Below are 19,231 nucleotides of genomic sequence, written 5' to 3'. Positions count from 1 at the left end.
CTTCACTCAACTGCAAAGACATCTTGAAACTCTAACCTGTTCAAAGACAAGAGAATAAGACACCCACCAGAGCTTTAATGACGAAGGGCATTGCAGGCATCAGAAAAAACAGTATATATTCAGAAGTTCATCCTTGACTGCGTAAAAGGTCAAGCCAATCAGGAAGTTGATTTCATCTTTGTGCTCGCTTTCAGAGAGCTGAATTTGATTAAAGATGACCAGTAGTCTTCAAGAGCTAAACAACACACAGAAATTCCATGACTATAACATAATGTTCATCTTTGATGGTCTGGATAAAAGCAGACTTCCTTTACATTTTCATCAGAACAACAAGTTGAGTGATTTAACTGAGAAATCTTCAGTGGATGTGTTGCTAACAAACCTCCTCAAGGGGAATCCGCTTCCCAAAACTCTCATCTGGATAACCTCACGGCCAGCAGCAGCCAGTCAGATCCCCCCGTCAGTACATCGACAAGGTGACGGAAGTACGAGAGTTCACTGACAAACACAAAGAAGAATACTTCAGGAAAATAACCTCCACATCATGTGTCACATGCCAGTCCTATTTATTCCATGGTTCTAGAGCAAATGTTGGACATGAGAGTGGAGAGATTTACAACTCTGACTGAGATGTACAATCACCTCCTGCTCATTCAGACAAACCTGAAAAGCAAGAAGTAAATTATCTAGAAATAATCATAGAACCAAACAAATAAATAACTGTTAAACTGGCCCAGCTGGCATTTGAACAGCTGGTCAAGGGCAATATCCTGTTCTATAAGAAAGACCTGGAAGAATGTAGCATGATGTCAGTGATGCTTCAGTGTATTCTGGGTTTTTCACAGAGTAGTATTTAAAGAATACTTTTTGTTTCATCAGAGGAAGGTGTATTGCTTTGTTCATCTAAGCTTTCAGGAGCGCATTGCATCTCTGTATGTGTCCCCCTGCTGTGGGAGCAAGAACACAAGGGGGTTGAGTTTTTCCTGGAAAATGTGCCCATAGAGCTCTGTTTGTTCATGAGTTGCTGAAAATGATAGTGGATATAACCTTGAAAAGTGATAATGGATATCTGGACTTGTTCCTCCGCTTCCTTCTTGGCATCTCACTGGAATCCAACCACAAACGGTTGCAGTGGTGTGTATCATTGGATTCCAAGGGAAGCCAGGCTTCCCCAAAACATTTACCAAGAAAAAAATATGTATCTTTATATCTTTTAGCTCTTTCAGCTCTCTGTGTTTTATAATTTTCCAACAATTCGCAAGAGGCTGAATGTATATCATGGGAGAAAGCATCAGAGCGAGCGACATAGCACCCCTTTGTCTCTGTATGTGTAGGCATTCTATCTGATGCTGTCTGGTCAGAAAGAGTATGACATTGTTTCCGCCCGTAGCATTTTCCGCCAGCGAGTACTTGGCCTCCCTTGATGAAAAATGAATGAATAAAATATTAGCCAATCATTGTTGAGCTAAACTGTTAATGGTCCTGGAGCACCAAAAAAAGTGTCAAGGGAAGCCAGTTTGGATTTGGCTTCACTCCTATCACATCACATTGAGAGAAATACATCATTGACAGAAACAACTTGAAATGTAGCATTTCATTGTGTTGTTGTCCTCCGGTGGCTAGCTAGCTAGCTAAATTTGGCCCTTTCTAAATTAGCAATGGATGGAGATAGGGATTTGGACTTGTGGTTTTACTGGCCAATGATTGTAACTGTGATTCTGATCCAACCATTAATTCATATATTGTGCCCCTGGACTTAGAGTATGGAAGACCAATATGTAGCTAGATGTAGAAGGCTAAAGTTAACTAGCTAACGTTGCCCATGAAAGGAAGTTAGGCTAGTGAGCAAGCCACAACAAGACACAACAGCATTGGGGACAAACGTATGACACTCTGTGTGAATTATATTTTCTTTGCTTCTATAGATTGTTTAGACATAGTCTTTCAGTTGAGCGCTGTGAATCACTGGCCTTCATACTCCAATCAGCAGACTCACTAAAAAGAGCTGGACCTGAGGAGAGTTATGGTGAGGGCAGACTGTGTTTTCTTAGCGGGACTGAAGCAATCACACTGTAAACTAGGGACATTGAGGTCAGTACTTTTGGTATTTGGAGTGGTCTCGCAATTATGACTCAGTGGCCTTGTGGTTAGAGCATCCGCCCTCAGATTGGAAGGTTGTGAGTTTGATGCCTGGCTGAGTCATACCAAAGACTGTAAAAATGGGACCTGATGTGTCTCTGCTTGGCATTAATGAGATAGATTCATGGTAAGGCCCTGCGATAGACTAGTGTCCTGTCCAGGGGGTGTGCTTCTACATAAAGCTGCCTCACGTTATAGAAACAGGAGATAGGCTCCTGCCATATGAGCTGGTCTGGCTCGCATAAGGCTACTTACTTCACATTATGATAGCCTTTAGATCTCTTTATTGCTGGACAGTTTGTTGGGGTCAAAATGTCTCCTGTTTTGTTCTAATCATTATTTTAATTGGTACTCACACACCTACAGTCACATGCATACAATGAGTGTATAAAACATTAGGAACACTTGCTCTTTCCATGACATAGACTGACCAGGTGAATCCAGGAAATGTATGATCCCTTATTGATGTTGCTTGTTAAATCCACTTCAATCAGTGTAGATGAAGGGGAGGAGACAGGTTAAAGAAGGAATTTTAACCCTCTATTGTTGCCTGGTCTTATGGACGTCAAGCTGCCCCATGGCAACGACAAACAAGTCCTAGACAAAGAAACTCCTGCAGCATGGAAAGACAGAGAGATTACAAAGTGCCTGGAAATATGTCACACATGCTGGTTAGTTTGACCTTTTCAATTGCCTTACAGAAACATGACTGGTTTTGTCGAGCCTTCCTAAGAGAGAGAAAGGTTAGGTTATTGTTCCGTCACACTGTTCATATAAAGGGAGATGGACATGTAAGCACAAAAACTTTAAACAGTTTTGAATATTTCATCTCTGAAAATTCTGAAATTATATTATACCGAAATTATGTTCTTTATATAGACTTCAATGTTTACATGGGTGTATAATTTTGGTCTATTTTCAGTATTCATTTCAGTTTCATTAGGAGCAATCTGTAACATGACCAGTAAAATGTGGTGTATCAGGGGAGGAAGAAAATATCCATCTATCTTGTCCTCCACTTCAGAGTGGTTATTAGAGTCTTGGTCAGAGCAGGAGGGCTCTTCTACTCATTACAGTATACAGTACATTGACTCTTAAGGTAGGGCCAGGGTGATACCAGAACATGACTTTATGCTGTGTACTGTAGTATTGTGTTTAGCGTTCTGTTTAGAGGCTAAGTTAGCCTGATTCACCAGCCTGACCGATGCCCTGAACTTTCCTTTCTCTTCATGTACGTTTGCGAGGTCAGGATGGCCGCGCGAGGCAAACCCTACTACTGTAAGTAGCCACTAAACATTGTTGTGACACTGTCATATGAATGACTATATACCTGACATGACATGAAATTACAAGCAATGACACTGATGTGATTACCTCTGAAGCATCATGGCAGTTTCTTAAGAGTGTTCGTAAGGAACACTAGGAACCCGCTGAATTGCATCCGCAAAGAGGGACCTTTTGACTTGCACCTTAGGAATCCATTAGTCCAGCAACCACAGTTGTAGCTATAGCAACGTGCCCTTAACTGACCCTTTAGAGTGGTTGTTTTATTACTGGGAAATATATTTCATCCTGGCTATATCACTGATTCTAAAGCATGATAAAAAGATGATCAACACAACATGACAGTGTTAGATTTGAAGGAGAGTGTATTTCCACTGTAAACTCTGAGACTGGTAACTAGATTGAGGGACGTAGAAAGCAATTCTCATTCTAGAGCAGTATGAGCATTAATCATGAACACTGCGTGTGGTGCTGATCAGGCAGAATCCCTAATCACTTCTCTCACTACCCTCATTTCCGCTCATCCGGCCCACTCCCTATACATGCGTAAGCAGAGAAAGAGAGGGTGTGGGAGGGAGTATGCTGTGGTGATTAAGAGCACTTGGAGGAAATCAATATATTACACAGGACAATACATATATAAACAATTTTAAAAAACTGTAATATTTACTTTTTTTAAATGTTTTACTTTTTTAAATGAACAACAACACAAACATTGACTACATCTCATCTGCCCACACCCCTATCCCTAGTGCTTGCATTATTGTTTGCCACTTGGCCTTAGATTGTACCAACCTGTTTTTCTCAGTCGTTACATATTGTATCAAGCAAGATGTTTATTAAGGTTGTTCAAGTATTCGCAATGACCTGTGTTTAGTTCCAATAGGTTAAGAGGGATTTGTTTTGACCTCACCCTCTGAACCTACAGGAATTAAAATGCTCCACGTTCTGACCTTCATGCCGAACCAGATGAAGCCTCTAGGATCTTTGACAGATGTTTGTCTGCAGCTTTCAGGATGTTACAAAATAACGGACTACTCGAGACTTAAATACCTCTCATCAATTATATTTTAAATGACGCCAGTCTTCCAATCAGATAAAATTGTATTTGTCACATACTTTGTAAAAAACAGTTGTAGACTAACAGTGAAATGCTTACTTGAAGTTTCTTCCCAACAATGCAGAGAGAAAGAAAACAGCTAGGTAATAGAAATGCAATAACACGTAATAGTAAAAGTAATAATAAATACACAATGAGTAGATAACTTGTCTATGTACACAAGGTACCATTACGGAGTCGATCTGCAGGGGTAAGTGCATTGGCTATGATGTCATTATGGTACAAAGTCCATGATCAGCTCTTTCATTTGGAAACTAGGCTCGGATTTGGATTACGACATTGGATGATGTTTTATCCCGTTTGCCATTATAGAAGATCCCAATGGCAATATGCAATACCATCTGTTTGCTATTACAGTATTGTTGCACATTAATACTGTGGGTGGATTTAGTATTTCATTTGATTTATTTAGTGTATTTAGTATCTACTGTTGGTTGACACAAGGACAGACGTGGTATATAACAGTTCACTAAAGCCAGATACAGACATAAGAGTAACTCTAAAGAAAATCCACAGTGCCAGAAATCCATGCATATGTTAAAATATTTTTGCTATTTATATACATGGTACACCACAAGTGATAAACAAATAAAACATTTAGATATTAAAGTTGTGGCTTGTGAGACTCCCTGAGAATTTTGTATGGTACATGAAATGACTTTAAGCTTGTCCTTTAACTTGATTTGTGACTGAAATGTCCTGCCTTTGTGACTCCCATTTTGGAGGAGAGACAGATGAGAGACGGAAGAGTCACTGACCTACTCTATTCACACAAACAAGACAGCGTGCGTAAGTCAAACATTATTCTAATCAACAATTCTGTATAGGATAGCTTGCTTTGTACGATAGTTTCAAGATCGTTCTCTGTGTGTGTGTGTGTGTTTTTGTGATGTGTGTGTGTGTGTGTGTGGTGTGTGTGTGTGTGTAAATCACTGTGCTCGGGAAAGAGCTGGACTGAAAAGGAGGGATGTGGGGAGGACACACTGATTCATAGTATAATCGATAAGAACTCCTCTCTCTCTCTCTCAAACCCCCGCTGCAATTTTCTCCCCAAAAGTTTCAATCTGTGGTCAAGCCCGTCAGGAAGAAACGGTAACCTCAACAAGATGATATGGTGTTTAGAAACACTTTCAAACCCCCTCTCAAAAAGGTTCTCGACAAAGAACAAAAACGTTTGCAGGCTTAGCGGTTGCCATGGCACGGCCTCACAGTGTTTGTTACATCATAGAGGGTGTTACTACATTCCATACATTCTCAAGAGATCAGAGGGATATTTTGGCATGTAATATGGGCTCCACCTCATGAAGCTGATCTATGGAACCACTCTCCACAATGCTGGGGATGAGTGCTACATAGTACAGGTCTCAATGGCTTCATTATCTTCCAGAGTCCTTCTCTGCGTGAACGTACTTCAGTGGATGATAATCCCTCTATTCCAGAACACCACTAACAATGAGATGGAGTGTGGGGGATTAGGAAAAGAGACAAGACACTGCAAATGGACTCTGCATGCCTTAGGCTTTAAATCGCTGGTTGCCTTTCAAAAGATCCCAAAAATACCATTTCTATTATGTCTGAGAGTTGAATAACAACTACAAAGCAGGGGTGGGAAAAGTACTGTCAAACTGTCATACTTCAGTAAAAGTAAACATACCTTAATAGAAAAAGACCCAGTAAAATACTACTTGAGTAAGTCTAAAAGTATTTGGTTTTAAATATGCTTAAAGTATCAAACGTGTAATTGCGATAATATACTTAAGTATCAAAAGTAAAAGTAGAAATAATTTCTAATTCCTTATATTAAGCAAACTTGACAGCCCAATTTTCTTGTTTTTTTAAATGTATTTACAGATAGCCAGGGGCACACTCCAACACTCAGATATAATTTACAAACAAAGCATGTGTGTTTAGTGAGTCTGACAGATCAGAGGCAGTAAGGATGACCAGGGTTGTTCTCTTGAGAAGTGCGTGAATTGGACAATTTTTCAGTCCTGCTAAGCATTCAAAATGTATCAAGTACTTTTGGGTGTCAGGGGAAATGTATGGAGTAAAAACATTATTTTATTTTGGAATGTAGTGCAGTAAAAGTAAACGTTATAAAAAACATAAATAGTAAAGTATAGATACCCACAAAAACGATTTACTTAAAAAAAAATGTACTTAAGTATTTTACACCACTGCTACAAAGACAGTGCTCCACCCAAGCAAACTAGATAGTTGATTGAAAACATCTGCCGCTTATTTAATGTAGACATCTTGAGGGAGTGTCAGATATGACCGGTGGTTGACCTTAGAGATGTGAAGTAATGCCTCAACATAATGGTTGTGTTTACATCACTTCTCGCATAGTCAAGTCAAGCACACGTTCATGGAATGCTTTCAGTCATGTAATGAAAAAAGTATCAATAGGCTACTGCACAACATTTGCTAGCCAAACACTGTAAACGAAGACTGCTCTTCACGTTCCAAAAGTTCTTAGAACATCCATATTGGAGCCTCAAATGAACACATTCATTGTGGTATCAGTAACAAAACAAAAGGCTTAACATACAAATGAGAGTTGACTTTAAAGTATAACTTGAGCATGACATCAAAGGTTTGGTGTTATAGGTATGTAGCTACTAGGAAAGAGCCTACAAGAGCATTTTATTTATTTGTACCTTACTAGGCAAGTCCTTTAAGAACAAATTCTTATTTTCAATGACGACTTAGGAACAGTGGGTTTACTGCCTTGTTCAGTGGCAGAACGACATATTTTTACCTTGTCAGCTAGGGGATTCGATCTTGCAACCTTTCGGTTACTAGTCCAACACTTTAACCACTAGGCTACCTGCCACCCCAATGGGGATGTGACTGAATAAACTTAAAGGTCCTGAGTGTGCTCATGCAGTTGGTGAGGTAATGTTGTCGGCTAATTGTATTAGATTACATCAGGCGATACAGATCAATCCATTTAGAGCTATGTGGAATGATTACAGGGGTTAGACATTAACCTCAAGGAAAATATGTCTGTAGCCTCAATAATGTATCACTTTCTGAGGAATGAGAAAACAAGATAACACCTTATTTGATTGGAAGAATGATAGGTGGTGATAAAGTATATAGCCCTCCCTAAAGTTTACCAAAATGAGTTGTGTTGTTTTGCTTTGTAAAACGGTTCAAGGCACAGATGCTGATGTTAAGTGGCAGTGTTGATTATTGTTGCAACATTGCCCTCTGCAGGAAATATTTAGGAATGTCTGATATTTAGGAATGCCTGACTAGAAAAATATCATTGTGTCAGTTCGGCATGTTACATTTCTCTGTCCAGATTTCTAAACTAAAAGGAAGTTTCATAATCTTTTTAAAGGAATACTGTATTAGCTGTATGATTGTTGCTGTTGATGCTCCAGCTTGGTCTTTTGAAGTGACATTTTAACAAATAAATCAAGCGAAGCCCGTTCAGAAAGGAAACCCGAGTGTGGTGGAACCAAATCAAACTTTGTCACATGCGCCGAATACAACAAGTGTAGACCTTACCGTGAAATGCTTACTTACAAGCCCCTAATCAACAGTGCAGTTCAAGAAGAGTTAGGAAAATATTTACCAAATAAACTAAAGTAAAAAATAAAAAAGAATAAGAAGTAACACAATAATATAACAATAACGAGGCTATATACAGGGGGTACCGGTACTGAGTCAGTGTGCGGGGGAACAGGTTAGTTGAGGTAATTGGTACGTAGGGGTGAAGTGACTATGCATAGATAATAAACAGCGAGTAGCAGCAGTGTAGAAAACAAATGGTGGCCATTTGATTAATTGCTCAGCAGTTTTAAAGGCTTGAGGGTAGAAGCTGTTAAGGAGCCTTTTGGTCCTAGACTTGGCGCTCCGGTACCACTTGCCATGCGGTAGCTGAGAAAACAGTCTATGACTTGGGTGACTGGAGTCTCTGACAATTTAAATGGGCTTTCCTCTGACACCGCCTATTACAGTTGAAGTTGGAAGTGTACATACACTTAGGTTGGAGTCATTAAAACTCGTTTTTCAACCACTCCACAAATTTCTTGTTGGCAAGTCGGTTAGGACATCTACTTTGAACATGACGCAAGTCATTTTTCCAACAATTGTTTACAGACAGATTATTTTACTTATAATTCACTGTATCACAATTCCAGTGCATCAGAAGTTTACATACACTAAGTTGACTGTGCCTTTAAACAGCTTGGAAAATTCCAGAAAAGAATGTCATGGCTTTAGAAGCTTCTGATAGGCTAATTGATATCATTTGATTCAATTGGAGGTGTATCTGTGGATGTATTTCAAGGCCTACCTTAAAACTCATTGCCTCATTTGCAACTGCACATGGGGACAAAGATCGTACATTTTGGAGAAATGTCCTCTGGTCTGATGAAACAAATAGAACTGTTTGGCCATAATGACCATTGTTATGTTTGGAGAAAAAAGGGGGAGGCTTGCAAGCTGAAGAACACCATCCCAACCGTGAAGCACGGGGTGGCAGCATTATGTTGTGGGGGTGCTTTGCTGCACTCTGGCAGTGAGCTACCCCGAAGGAGCAGAGCCCAATGCATTGTACTTTTTACAAATATATAATTAAATGGTCAAACGGACACATGGTGTTTCCTTTCTGAATTAGGCCTTACTGACACATAATAAATCAAGTTGACATACAGTATTTGAGAGAAGTGTTCGTCTTATCAAGATTTTTTTTTAAAAACTGTACCAGACCTATTTCAGTATGTAGATGGAATATAATCTCTTCCACACAGGCAATGTGGAAGGTGCCCTGGGATACCCATGGGACTTCAGCATTGGTCCCCAGGTAGGAAAGACTGGCCCCATAACATATAAAGATGTATGTGTATTTGTGTGTGCACAAAGTTTCAAGTTTTGGTCCATCCCCAAAGACAGGCCCATGCGAAGAGACCTGCTGCAGACATCTACTCCAGAAAACCGCATCAGGGAGCGGATAGCAGTATGTATTTTTACATTTGAATATAGGTATAGAGAAGTAGACTAAAACATTCAGACAAGTCAAGCACTGTCATATTATAACAAACGAATGGTTTAGTTTCTATACATTGTTCTTCTGCTTTCAATACCTAAACCGAGTGAGTGTGAAAGACGTGAAAACTAGCGTAAACTGGGGTGGTGTCTGTATACCTACTGGAGACAGCTGATCACCAGTAACAGCTCGATCACACCAACAGTGTTTTTGCGTAAAATGGCACGCAGCATCATCTGGATATGTGTGCAACAAAAGTTCAACATTCACCTTCTGCTGCCATTTATGCCAAGCCTTCTACACATACAGTTTGACACATATGTTCGATAAATCCAACTATGCACCACACAGAACGCACTGCAACTGCCTCTGCAACGCAATGCTGCAAGGCAAACGCAGCGTTCCATTGGAAATGAATGTACTTCTGGTGTACTAAAATGCATTTCACGGTCGGTGTGACCGATTTGGGGATGTTCAATTGTGGAAAAAGAGTGAGGGTCTACAAAAATGAAACAAAAAAAATCCAAACTCCCCTCTTCTTCACCGGGTGAAAGCCAGACTAATAATGAGTTTCCACCATATTATTTTTTACCCATTAAGTATTTTCCAATGAACTTCAAATGCCTTTGCAGGTAGGGACAAAATGGCTGCTCGTGCCAGGCGTTCTGTGTCGACTGGCGAGCTGGACATATGGCACTCCCTGACTAAGGACGTGGTGGAGGAGAGCATTCCCTGCAGGACACAGGAAAGGATGAGGCCGTCCACAGCCAGGCAACACAGGCATGAATACTCCAGATATGACCCTTGAACACAATCAGTTTGGGAGTAGGAAAGTGTCAAGTCATGTCAAGGTGACTGTGGTGCTGGCTTACTGTGATGATGATGATTAAGATGGTGATGATGATAATGATGGAGATGATGGTAATGATGGAGATGATGATGGTGATGAGGATGATGATGGAGGTGATGATGATGATGGTAATGATGATGATGGAAACAATAGTGATGATGACTGCGGTGCATATGCCATAGTCCCTCAGGCAGTGTGGGGATCACAGATGTCCAGCTGCAGGGTCTGTTAGTGCGGCTCGGGAACTCCTCCCAGAGAGAGCAGGACATCGGGGGGTTCCGTCTCCAGCAGAACGTAGCAGGACGTCCCATCGCAGAGTTCCTCTTCCCTCCCAGAACACTCCTCCAGCCAGCCAGCTCTGTTACGGTAGGCCCGTGATGAAAACACAGACATTAATCCTTTGGTGAACATTGGTATAGGTTGTCATGGTGTGTCATCTTTTGTTTACAAAAAAAGCCTAATTAAATTTTCAGTTGAACAACTTAATCAATCATTCTAGGAGGTGGCTTATGCTTTGACAGAGGGTTTGTGAAGTCGACTCAGTTTTGAACTGTACTGTAAGGTTTGGTCTGAAGCCTCTGGAAGGAAGACACCGAGCCCAGGGGACTTGGGTTGGGTTGGGTTGGAGTGCATCATGTTGGGACCAGAGTGCGCCACAGTCCTATGCAAAGACAATGGCCAAGTGACAACACTGAGGCGTGAAGGATGATTGAGAGACTGATAGTATATACAGTGCCTTGCGAAAGTATTCAGCCCCCTTGAACTTTGCGACCTTTTGCCACATTTCAGGCTTCAAACATAAAGATATACAACTGTATTTTTTTGTGAAGAATCAACAACAAGTGGGACACAATCATGAAGTGGGACGACATTTATTGGATATTTCAAACTTTTTTAACAAATCAAAAACTGAAAAATTGGGCGTGCAAAATTATTCAGCCCCTTTACTTTCAGTGCAGCAAACTCTCTCCAGAAGTTCAGTGAGGATCTCTGAATGATCCAATGTTGACCTAAATGACTAATGATGATAAATACAATCCACCTGTGTGTAATCAAGTCTCCGTATAAATGCACCTGCACTGGGATAGTCTCAGAGGTCCGTTAAAAGCGCAGAGAGCATCATGAAGAACAAGGAACACACCAGGCAGGTCCGAGATACTGTTGTGAAGAAGTTTAAAGCCGGATTTGGATACAAAAAGATTTCCCAAGCTTTAAACAGCCCAAGGAGCACTGTGCAAGCAATAATATTGAAATGGAAGGAGTATCAGACCACTGCAAATCTACCAAGACCTGGCCGTCCCTCTAAACTTTCAGCTCATTCAAGGAGAAGACTGATCAGAGATGCAGCCAAGAGGCCCATGATCACTCTGGATGAACTGCAGAGATCTACAGCTGAGGTGGGAGACTCTGTCCATAGGACAACAATCAGTCGTATATTGCACAAATCTGGCCTTTATGGAAGAGTGGCAAGAAGAAAGCCATTTCTTAAAGATATCCATAAAAAGTGTTGTTTAAAGTTTGCCACAAGCCACCTGGGAGACACACCAAACATGTGGAAGAAGGTGCTCTGGTCAGATGAAACCAAAATTGAACTTTTTGGCAACAATGCAAAACGTTATGTTTGGCGTAAAAGCAACACAGCTGAACACACCATCCCCACTGTCAAGCATGGTGGTGGCAGCATCATGGTTTGGGCCTGCTTTTCTTCAGCAGGGACAGGGAAGATGGTTAAAATTGATGGGAAGATGGATGGAGCCAAATACAGGACCATTCTGGAAGAAAACCTGATGGAGTCTGCAAAAGACCTGAGACTGGGACGGAGATTTGTCTTCCAACAAGACAATGATCCAAAACATAAAGCAAAATCTACAATGGAATGGTTCAAAAATAAACATATCCAGGTGTTAGAATGGCCAAGTCAAAGTCCAGACCTGAATCCAATCAAGAATCTGTGGAAAGAACTGAAAACTGCTGTTCACAAATGCTCTCCATCCAACCTCACTGAGCTCGAGCTGTTTTGCAAGGAGGAATGGGAAAAAATGTCAGTCTCTCGATGTGCAAAACTGATAGAGACATACCCCAAGCGACTTACAGCTGTAATCGCAGCAAAAGGTGGCGCTACAAAGTATTAACTTAAGGGGGCTGAATAATTTTGCACGCCCAATTTTTCAGTTTTTGATTTGTTAAAAAAGTTTGAAATATCCAATAAATGTCGTTCCACTTCATGATTGTGTCCCACTTGTTGTTGATTCTTCACAAAAAAATACAGTTTTATAGCTTTATGTTTGAAGCCTGAAGTCTGGCAAAAGGTCGCAAAGTTCAAGGGGGCCGAATACTTTCGCAAGGCACTGTAATTGATCCAGGACTACATTATTTGCCCTTTATCACATAATTAATCGAAACAATACATTTCCTACAAGTCTCTCTATATGTTAGTACTTGTATGTTAGCATTGAATGTGCTGTATACATAACATATGATGATCTGCATACTCTGGTGGGTGGCTAGGCCATAGCATGGTACACACCTGCACGCTGTACTAGGGTAAAGCCACACCAGGCCTGGGCTGAACATCATGAAAAAGTGGAGAGCTGCAGAGAGGACACTTTGTCCTGTGAAGAGGCAAGCATCCCTGCTACAGAGATCAAATGCCCAGACAACACACCCTTCTGATTAAAATGTAATGTGTGTATTCAAATGAAACATTCAAGTCATGCTCTGTTGAGGTACTATTAGAACAAGAATTGATTGAAGCATCACATAAAGTGCTACTATTTATTTAATGCTAGTGGTTTGATTTTCCTACAGGAAGAAGCATGTGTTTAGGGTGTGCCACAGTCCATGGACCCAGAACCCTTCATCCATAACCCATCCTTCCTGCTCCCCCTGTGCTCTGCTAGACTTCCGGGTCTAGCCCCAGAGCAACTCTGCAAGGCCATACACCGTTACAGACCTCCATAGTTAAAGTCAGAACTCTACTCCGTCGTTGAATGTAATTCATTTTTTCTTCCTGATTCCTTAATTGAATTTAGAATGTGTGACACATTGAACTTGAGAGATAAGTGTATCATAGTATTGTTCTCAAAGTCAAACTGTGTGTGTACCATCACATCCAGCCCATGTCCAGGCCAGAAGACCTGCCATCCTACGTTCCCAGCGGACTGGAGCAGGGGGAGGGTCTGTTCAATCAGCAGGGGTATGTAGATATTACACATGCTATTTTTTTTTGTAACCGGTCATTTTGTGGATAGATAAACTATATCATTCAGTAGGGGACAATTCAAAGTCAGTGTTAGTAACATCCCACTGGGCACAGATATAAATTCAATGTTTATTTAACTGAAATGAAGTGGAAACAATGTTTATTTAACCAGTGTGTGCCGAGTGGGATGACCATTACCCAGAGTACAGTAAACATATGGTTTCTGTGTGTGTTGTGTGTCAGCCCTCTGTAGGAGGAATGATGTTCCTTGGCCCTCAGCCCACCCTGCACCTCCCCCCTCCAGCAGTACCGCACTGCAGCTACACTCCACACCACAACAGGGTTATCACTGCTTAGATGCATGAAAGTCAAGAGGTGCACAGGCACTGCTGCACAGGCACATGACTGTCCAGGGACTACGGACATGAGACTGAAACCACCTTGGGCAAGCAGCAGAAACAGAGCCCCACTCTACTCTTCATCTGTCCTCCTACAGTTTTATTAGATCTATTTTACAGAAGATCCACTGTACTGTCAGCTTTGGCATCTATTGGTTGCCTGTTTAAATACATTGTACATGGTTAAATGGTCACAAATGTCAACATTACTCAATAGGATAAAATGTAAAAAATATATGTTTTGTTTTGTTTTAAATAGGCAGTAAACATATTGGGAGTTGGGATGTTGGGATGTATTTTATTTTCCTCCAGGTCAAAGAGGTGTAAGAAATTAAAATGTATTATTCTCAGTAAAAAGTTTAACTATAACCTGTCCTTTATCAAAAAGCATTCCCTGTAATTTAAAAAGAGAGTCAATTGACAAGATCAAGGTGCTTCTACATCTGTATTGCTTGCTGTTTGGGTTTTTAAGTTGGATTTCTGTACAGCACTTTGTGACATCTGCTGATGCAAAAAGGGCTTTATAAATACATTTGATTAATTTATTGAACCAAACCAAGACAAAAACACAGAGGATGGAACAGGGTCAAGGGGAAGCACCACAACAGTGTAAGTGGATCTAGGAACTGTCAATCACTGTCAATCATCCAAATTATATCTCCTGGTTTTTCTCACGTAACAAAACAACTCTACCCCCCCCCTCAGGGACTTAGTTTTGTTCTTTATTTTATCAAGTTAGAAATGATACTAGAAACAAAAATGATTTCTTTAATTTATTATTGTAATCTTTAAAACAATGGCCCCACCCCTCCCCCATTAGTAAAGCTGGAATCAAACATTGTAGATAAAGAGCGGCTTCGCAGCAGGACTCCTAAATGAAGTGTCAACTCCCTTCATCCAGGTCACAATTTTAAGCAAATCAACTTTCTCCAACTTTCCCAAGTGATCGGTCTTATATTTCCTTCCCATTTGTCACTGGGGCCGAGCTCCCTGCCATCCAGGACCTCTATACCAGGCGGTGTCAGAGGAAGGCCCTAAACATTTTTCAAAGACTCCAGCCACCCATGTCATAGACTGTTCTCTCTGCTACCACACAACAAGAGGTACAGGAGTGCCAAGTCTGAGACCAAAGGGCACCTGAACAGCTTCTACCCCGAAGCCATAAGACCGCTGAACAATTTCATCAAATGTCTACCCGGACTATTTTCATTGACCCCCTTGTGCATAGAGCACTGGCTCTATACACTCACTGGACTCTACCCACACATACTACACTGACACTCCAACACATACACACTTTCACACTCTTCGCATACACTGCTGCTACTCTGTTTATTATTCATCCTGATTGCCTAGTCACTTTTACCCTTACCTACATATACATATTACCTCGTACCCCTGCACATTGAGTCAGTACAGGTAGAACTTGTATATAGTCTCGTCATTTTGTGTTACTGTTTCCTTCATTTTTTTCCCTATTTTTTCCTACTTTTTAACTCTGCATTGTTGGGAAAGGGCTCGTAAGTAAGCACAGTAAAGCCTACACCTGTTGTATTCGGCGCATTTGACAAATACAATTTGATTTAAAATGCACTTGATTCTATGACGTTCAGTCAACACAGAGCCACAGATGATCCACAACCAGGACCAACCCAAAACCCAGCACAGAGGTCCTCAGTGAATGTGGTCTGGACTCTGTGGAGGAGGGTCATTGTATCCGAGACGCTGTAGAAGGCCAGAGTCCCTGCCCTGCTGTCCAGATACACTCCTACTCTGGTGGAGCAGGGGACAGGGATATCAGTCCTATTCTTATTGTGCCAATAGGAACAACTCGAGTTGCGACACACCAAACTCCAGGACTGATCATTGGAACCAAAGCAACATTCCAATCCGCCCTTCCTGCTGATGCTTCTGTATGTGATGGCTACCTCACACTCCCCCCTCCTATCCACCTCACAGTAGCGGGTTCCAGACAGATCCTCTTTACACAACACCTGGTAATGGTCTGTGAATCTGTCTGGGTGGTCAGAATAAGACAGAGCCTTGTCACTCCATGACACTTCTCTATTGCACTCAGACAGACGCAGGTGTTGATACGCCGAGTTGGGATCCAACGTGAGATGGCAGTAGTCTAAGAAAGTGAAAAAATTAAATGAAGGTGAAATATGCATTTGTGATAAGGTGTGTGTGTGTGTGTGTGTGTTTGACGGTATTACTTACTCTCCAAGTACTCCACTCTGGTCTTGGGCTCATGATGAAAATGTACTTCAGCAGCAGCCATTACTATATAGAGTAGGGAGATACCGTGAGTAATTCATGTTTAATGAAGAAGCATTCAATACAAATATATACAAAATTAAACAAAGATTAAATATTAACTCATTGTGTGTGTATTACTCACATTCTGGTCTTGGGCTGAGGACATAGACTTCGGAGACAGCCGTTACTATATTGTATATAGGCAGACAAATGGATGTATTCATTTATAATCAAGAAGCATTTAACAGAAAGTTAACCAAACATTTTATCTTCACTATATCTGTAACACTTACCTTTTCCAGGTATCTGGACCATTTCCTCCTTCAACACATCCTCCAGTCGCTCCATCATTCCAGAGATGGAGCTCTTCACTTCTTCAAAGGAGAAGTGCTGGTTGGCAGTGATATAGGGTAAGAGCTCAGATCCAGGAGCCACACAAAGAGACTGAAAAGTCTACAGCAAGCGAGAGAGAGAGAGAGAGGAAGAATAGACAATAAGAAAATTGCAGAATTCTGGAGCTCAGAGGTTATATGTTGCGTAGAAGTAAGGAATCCTAGGTCATGTTCAATGGGCACAAACAGGGAACATTTTATCAAACAAAAATAAACATTCCTATTGAACAAGCTCAGGTAGTCGTGCCTAGCTCTGAACACCACCCTGCCACTGTGGATAGAAAGAGTGATGTCACCTTGAGGAAATGAATGTTATCCTCTGTTTGTGCGAGCTGCTCCAGCTCCTTGTCTCTCCTCTTCAGCTCAGCTATCTCCTGCTCCATTCGCACCAGGAGTCCTTCAGCCTGGCTTACTGACGCCCTCTGGTGGGCGCTGATCAGCTCCTTCACCTCACAGCGCCTTCTCTCAATGGAGCGGATCAGCTCAGCAAAGACCAGCTCACAGTGCTCCACTGCTGCCTGTGCTGAAAGCTGTTACGAGAGAAGAAAGGGGGCCCATTTTAACCAGCACATTCACTCTGCACTCACCTAGACCCATAGATAACTCCTCTTTGCATTGTGTCATTGTAGCATCTGTGATAGCATGGCCAGCGCAATTGAGGCGGGCTCCATTTTGACTAGTACATTTTCTTCCTCACAATTGGATGATCCCTCCTGATGATCCGGTTGGACATGACTCCAACAAGGTCACCAGGAGGGATCAGCCAATGAAGTTGGAAGTCCCACCCAGTTGACTAAATTAAAATGGTAGAAGCCCTCTACAGCACTGCCCATGCTAATATGGCCTTTTGGCCACTAGAGGCCTCTATCATTCTCTATGCCTAGACCCCAGACAATCAGTCCCTATAGTGTGTCCCAGTGGTATTAGGCTCCTCCCTGGTTTTAGTTTAGAAATAGTACATAACTTTCTGACAAATAAATGTACATACTCTAAATGGTTAATAAATACTCACTGAAAGGGACATCACCGCCTTTCTTATGTCCTGCATCTCCTTCTCTCTCACACAGATTCTCAGCCCGACCTGCTGCCGTTTCTCCCTCAGCTGCCCCTGAAGAGAATAACATTTTCGAATGATTACCAAAATGGACAACAGTTTTCATAATCGACCAAGTTATGTTTTTGAGTGGGGAAATACTGTCATATGGCAAAAACATGATTATGCTAAACAAATCACTTAGACTAAATTAAATGATAAATGAGTGCCTTCAAGACAAAAAGGTTACGATAGTTCAGAGTTCATGCCTCTGCAATGTATGTAAATGAGTGACCTTTGACTTTTGAAGATTCAGTCTGGATGTTATCTGGCCCATCCTGCTGTTTACGGTAATCTACTCCATCCTTTGTTTGTTTTAAAGTGATTTTGTTGTGACAGCCTATTTTGTCTAACAGAATTGGTTTTTGACTATCATCAGTCAATTTGAAAGCAGAATAGAGAATTTACAAATAAGAACCTTAAAAATTGTGGATTATGTGATACTGAACCCAGAGTGTGTGTCACTGGAACAGCTCAACTTTGGAGTTGGCTGGAATTTCCTGCTCTTCCAGTTCCTGGCAAAACAGTCAGCAATAATGAAGCTGATCTCTAAATATAATACATTATAGATGGCAGTATAATGTTCCAGATCCTTAGGCCTACCTGTTTCTCCGTCCTCTCTGCTGCTGCGGCTGAGTCATCACGATCATACTTCACATCTTCAGGTCCAGAGAAACAAGAAGCAGAGGGAACCGTTTTGAAATCGGTCTTCAATTTCTCTACCAACTCAGCCAGCAGAATGTTTCTGTTCAGAGCAGGTCTTGGGGTGAAGGTCTGTCGGCACTGGGGGCAGCTGTGAATTCCCTTTTGGTCATCAAGACTCCAATATCCCTTGATACAGCCTTTACAGTAGCTGTGTCCACAGGGAATAGTCACTGGATCCTTCAGTAGATCCAGGCAGATCGAACAACTGATCGAGTCCATGGCCTCGAGTATTCTGGTGCACACACCAACCAACTGAGCAAAACAGTATCAGAGTCCCAAGTGGTGAATGCTGAGGAGTCGAAGAGAAAGGCTATCACATGCGCTGCTGTTACGTGAGAAGTGTTTACACTTCCTGTTTGGGTTGGGTCGTGGGTAATCTCGGAAATCCCAGACGTGTCCGCTATACCGGAACATTGAGGGGTTCGATTCATCCCGTCCGGGCGCCCGTGTAGGCGTGTTTCGCTTCGGCTGAAAGTTTATTGCATTCGATTTGGAACCGGGCTGCCTCCCGGGCGTGAACCAGGTGCCCCGTTCAAAGGCCAGGGCGAAATCGTCTCAAAACAAAATTGACGTAGGCCTAATTCAGCACGTATAGTAGCTAATAACTAGGATTCTGTGTTTACTCATGGAAAAAAATATTGCTTTTGATAAAAACGCGTTATGTGCATGCCATGCCAATGAACACCAGTTAGAAAATTCTAACATTTTATGGATAAGATGTTTGTGTTTGTGGACGATGCCTTGTTGCCAAAATGACCGACAGGTGCAGATTACTATTCATTTCAAG

The 19,231-nt window shown here is 41.6% G+C and overlaps 1 protein-coding gene and 1 long non-coding RNA gene across 3 annotated transcripts; one reads left to right on the top strand and one right to left on the bottom strand.

Annotated features, from left to right (window-relative positions):
* The first annotated feature begins 9,201 nt into the window (after positions 1-9,201).
* On the top strand, positions 9,202-14,315 carry LOC110499951. The gene is made up of 5 exons (XR_002470047.2): positions 9,202-9,515; positions 10,178-10,761; positions 13,204-13,387; positions 13,512-13,591; positions 13,841-14,315. It is a non-coding gene; the product is annotated as an uncharacterized LOC110499951 (long non-coding RNA).
* A 440-nt stretch (positions 14,316-14,755) lies between these two features.
* Positions 14,756-19,042, bottom strand: LOC110499946 (E3 ubiquitin/ISG15 ligase TRIM25). 2 transcript variants are annotated; one of them, XM_021577004.2, is made up of 7 exons: positions 18,343-19,042; positions 17,659-17,754; positions 16,943-17,176; positions 16,548-16,707; positions 16,397-16,423; positions 16,216-16,278; positions 14,756-16,126 (listed from the first exon to the last, which is right to left on the bottom strand). In XM_021577004.2, exons 1-7 carry the CDS (start codon positions 18,661-18,663, stop codon positions 15,609-15,611), a joined length of 1,419 nt encoding a protein of 472 aa, XP_021432679.1. In that variant the 5' UTR covers positions 18,664-19,042; the 3' UTR covers positions 14,756-15,608. The 2 variants fall into 2 exon arrangements, with proteins under 2 accessions (XP_021432679.1, XP_036813098.1); XM_036957203.1 differs by having other exon boundaries at positions 16,397-16,441; positions 18,343-19,011.
* Positions 19,043-19,231: the final 189 nt, after the last annotated feature.

This window comes from Oncorhynchus mykiss, chromosome 21 (assembly GCF_013265735.2).
Source record: "Oncorhynchus mykiss isolate Arlee chromosome 21, USDA_OmykA_1.1, whole genome shotgun sequence".
NCBI lineage: Eukaryota > Metazoa > Chordata > Actinopteri > Salmoniformes > Salmonidae > Oncorhynchus > Oncorhynchus mykiss.
The sequence above is the reverse complement of the archived record's forward strand: the minus strand, read 5'-3'. Positions and strand labels throughout refer to the sequence as shown.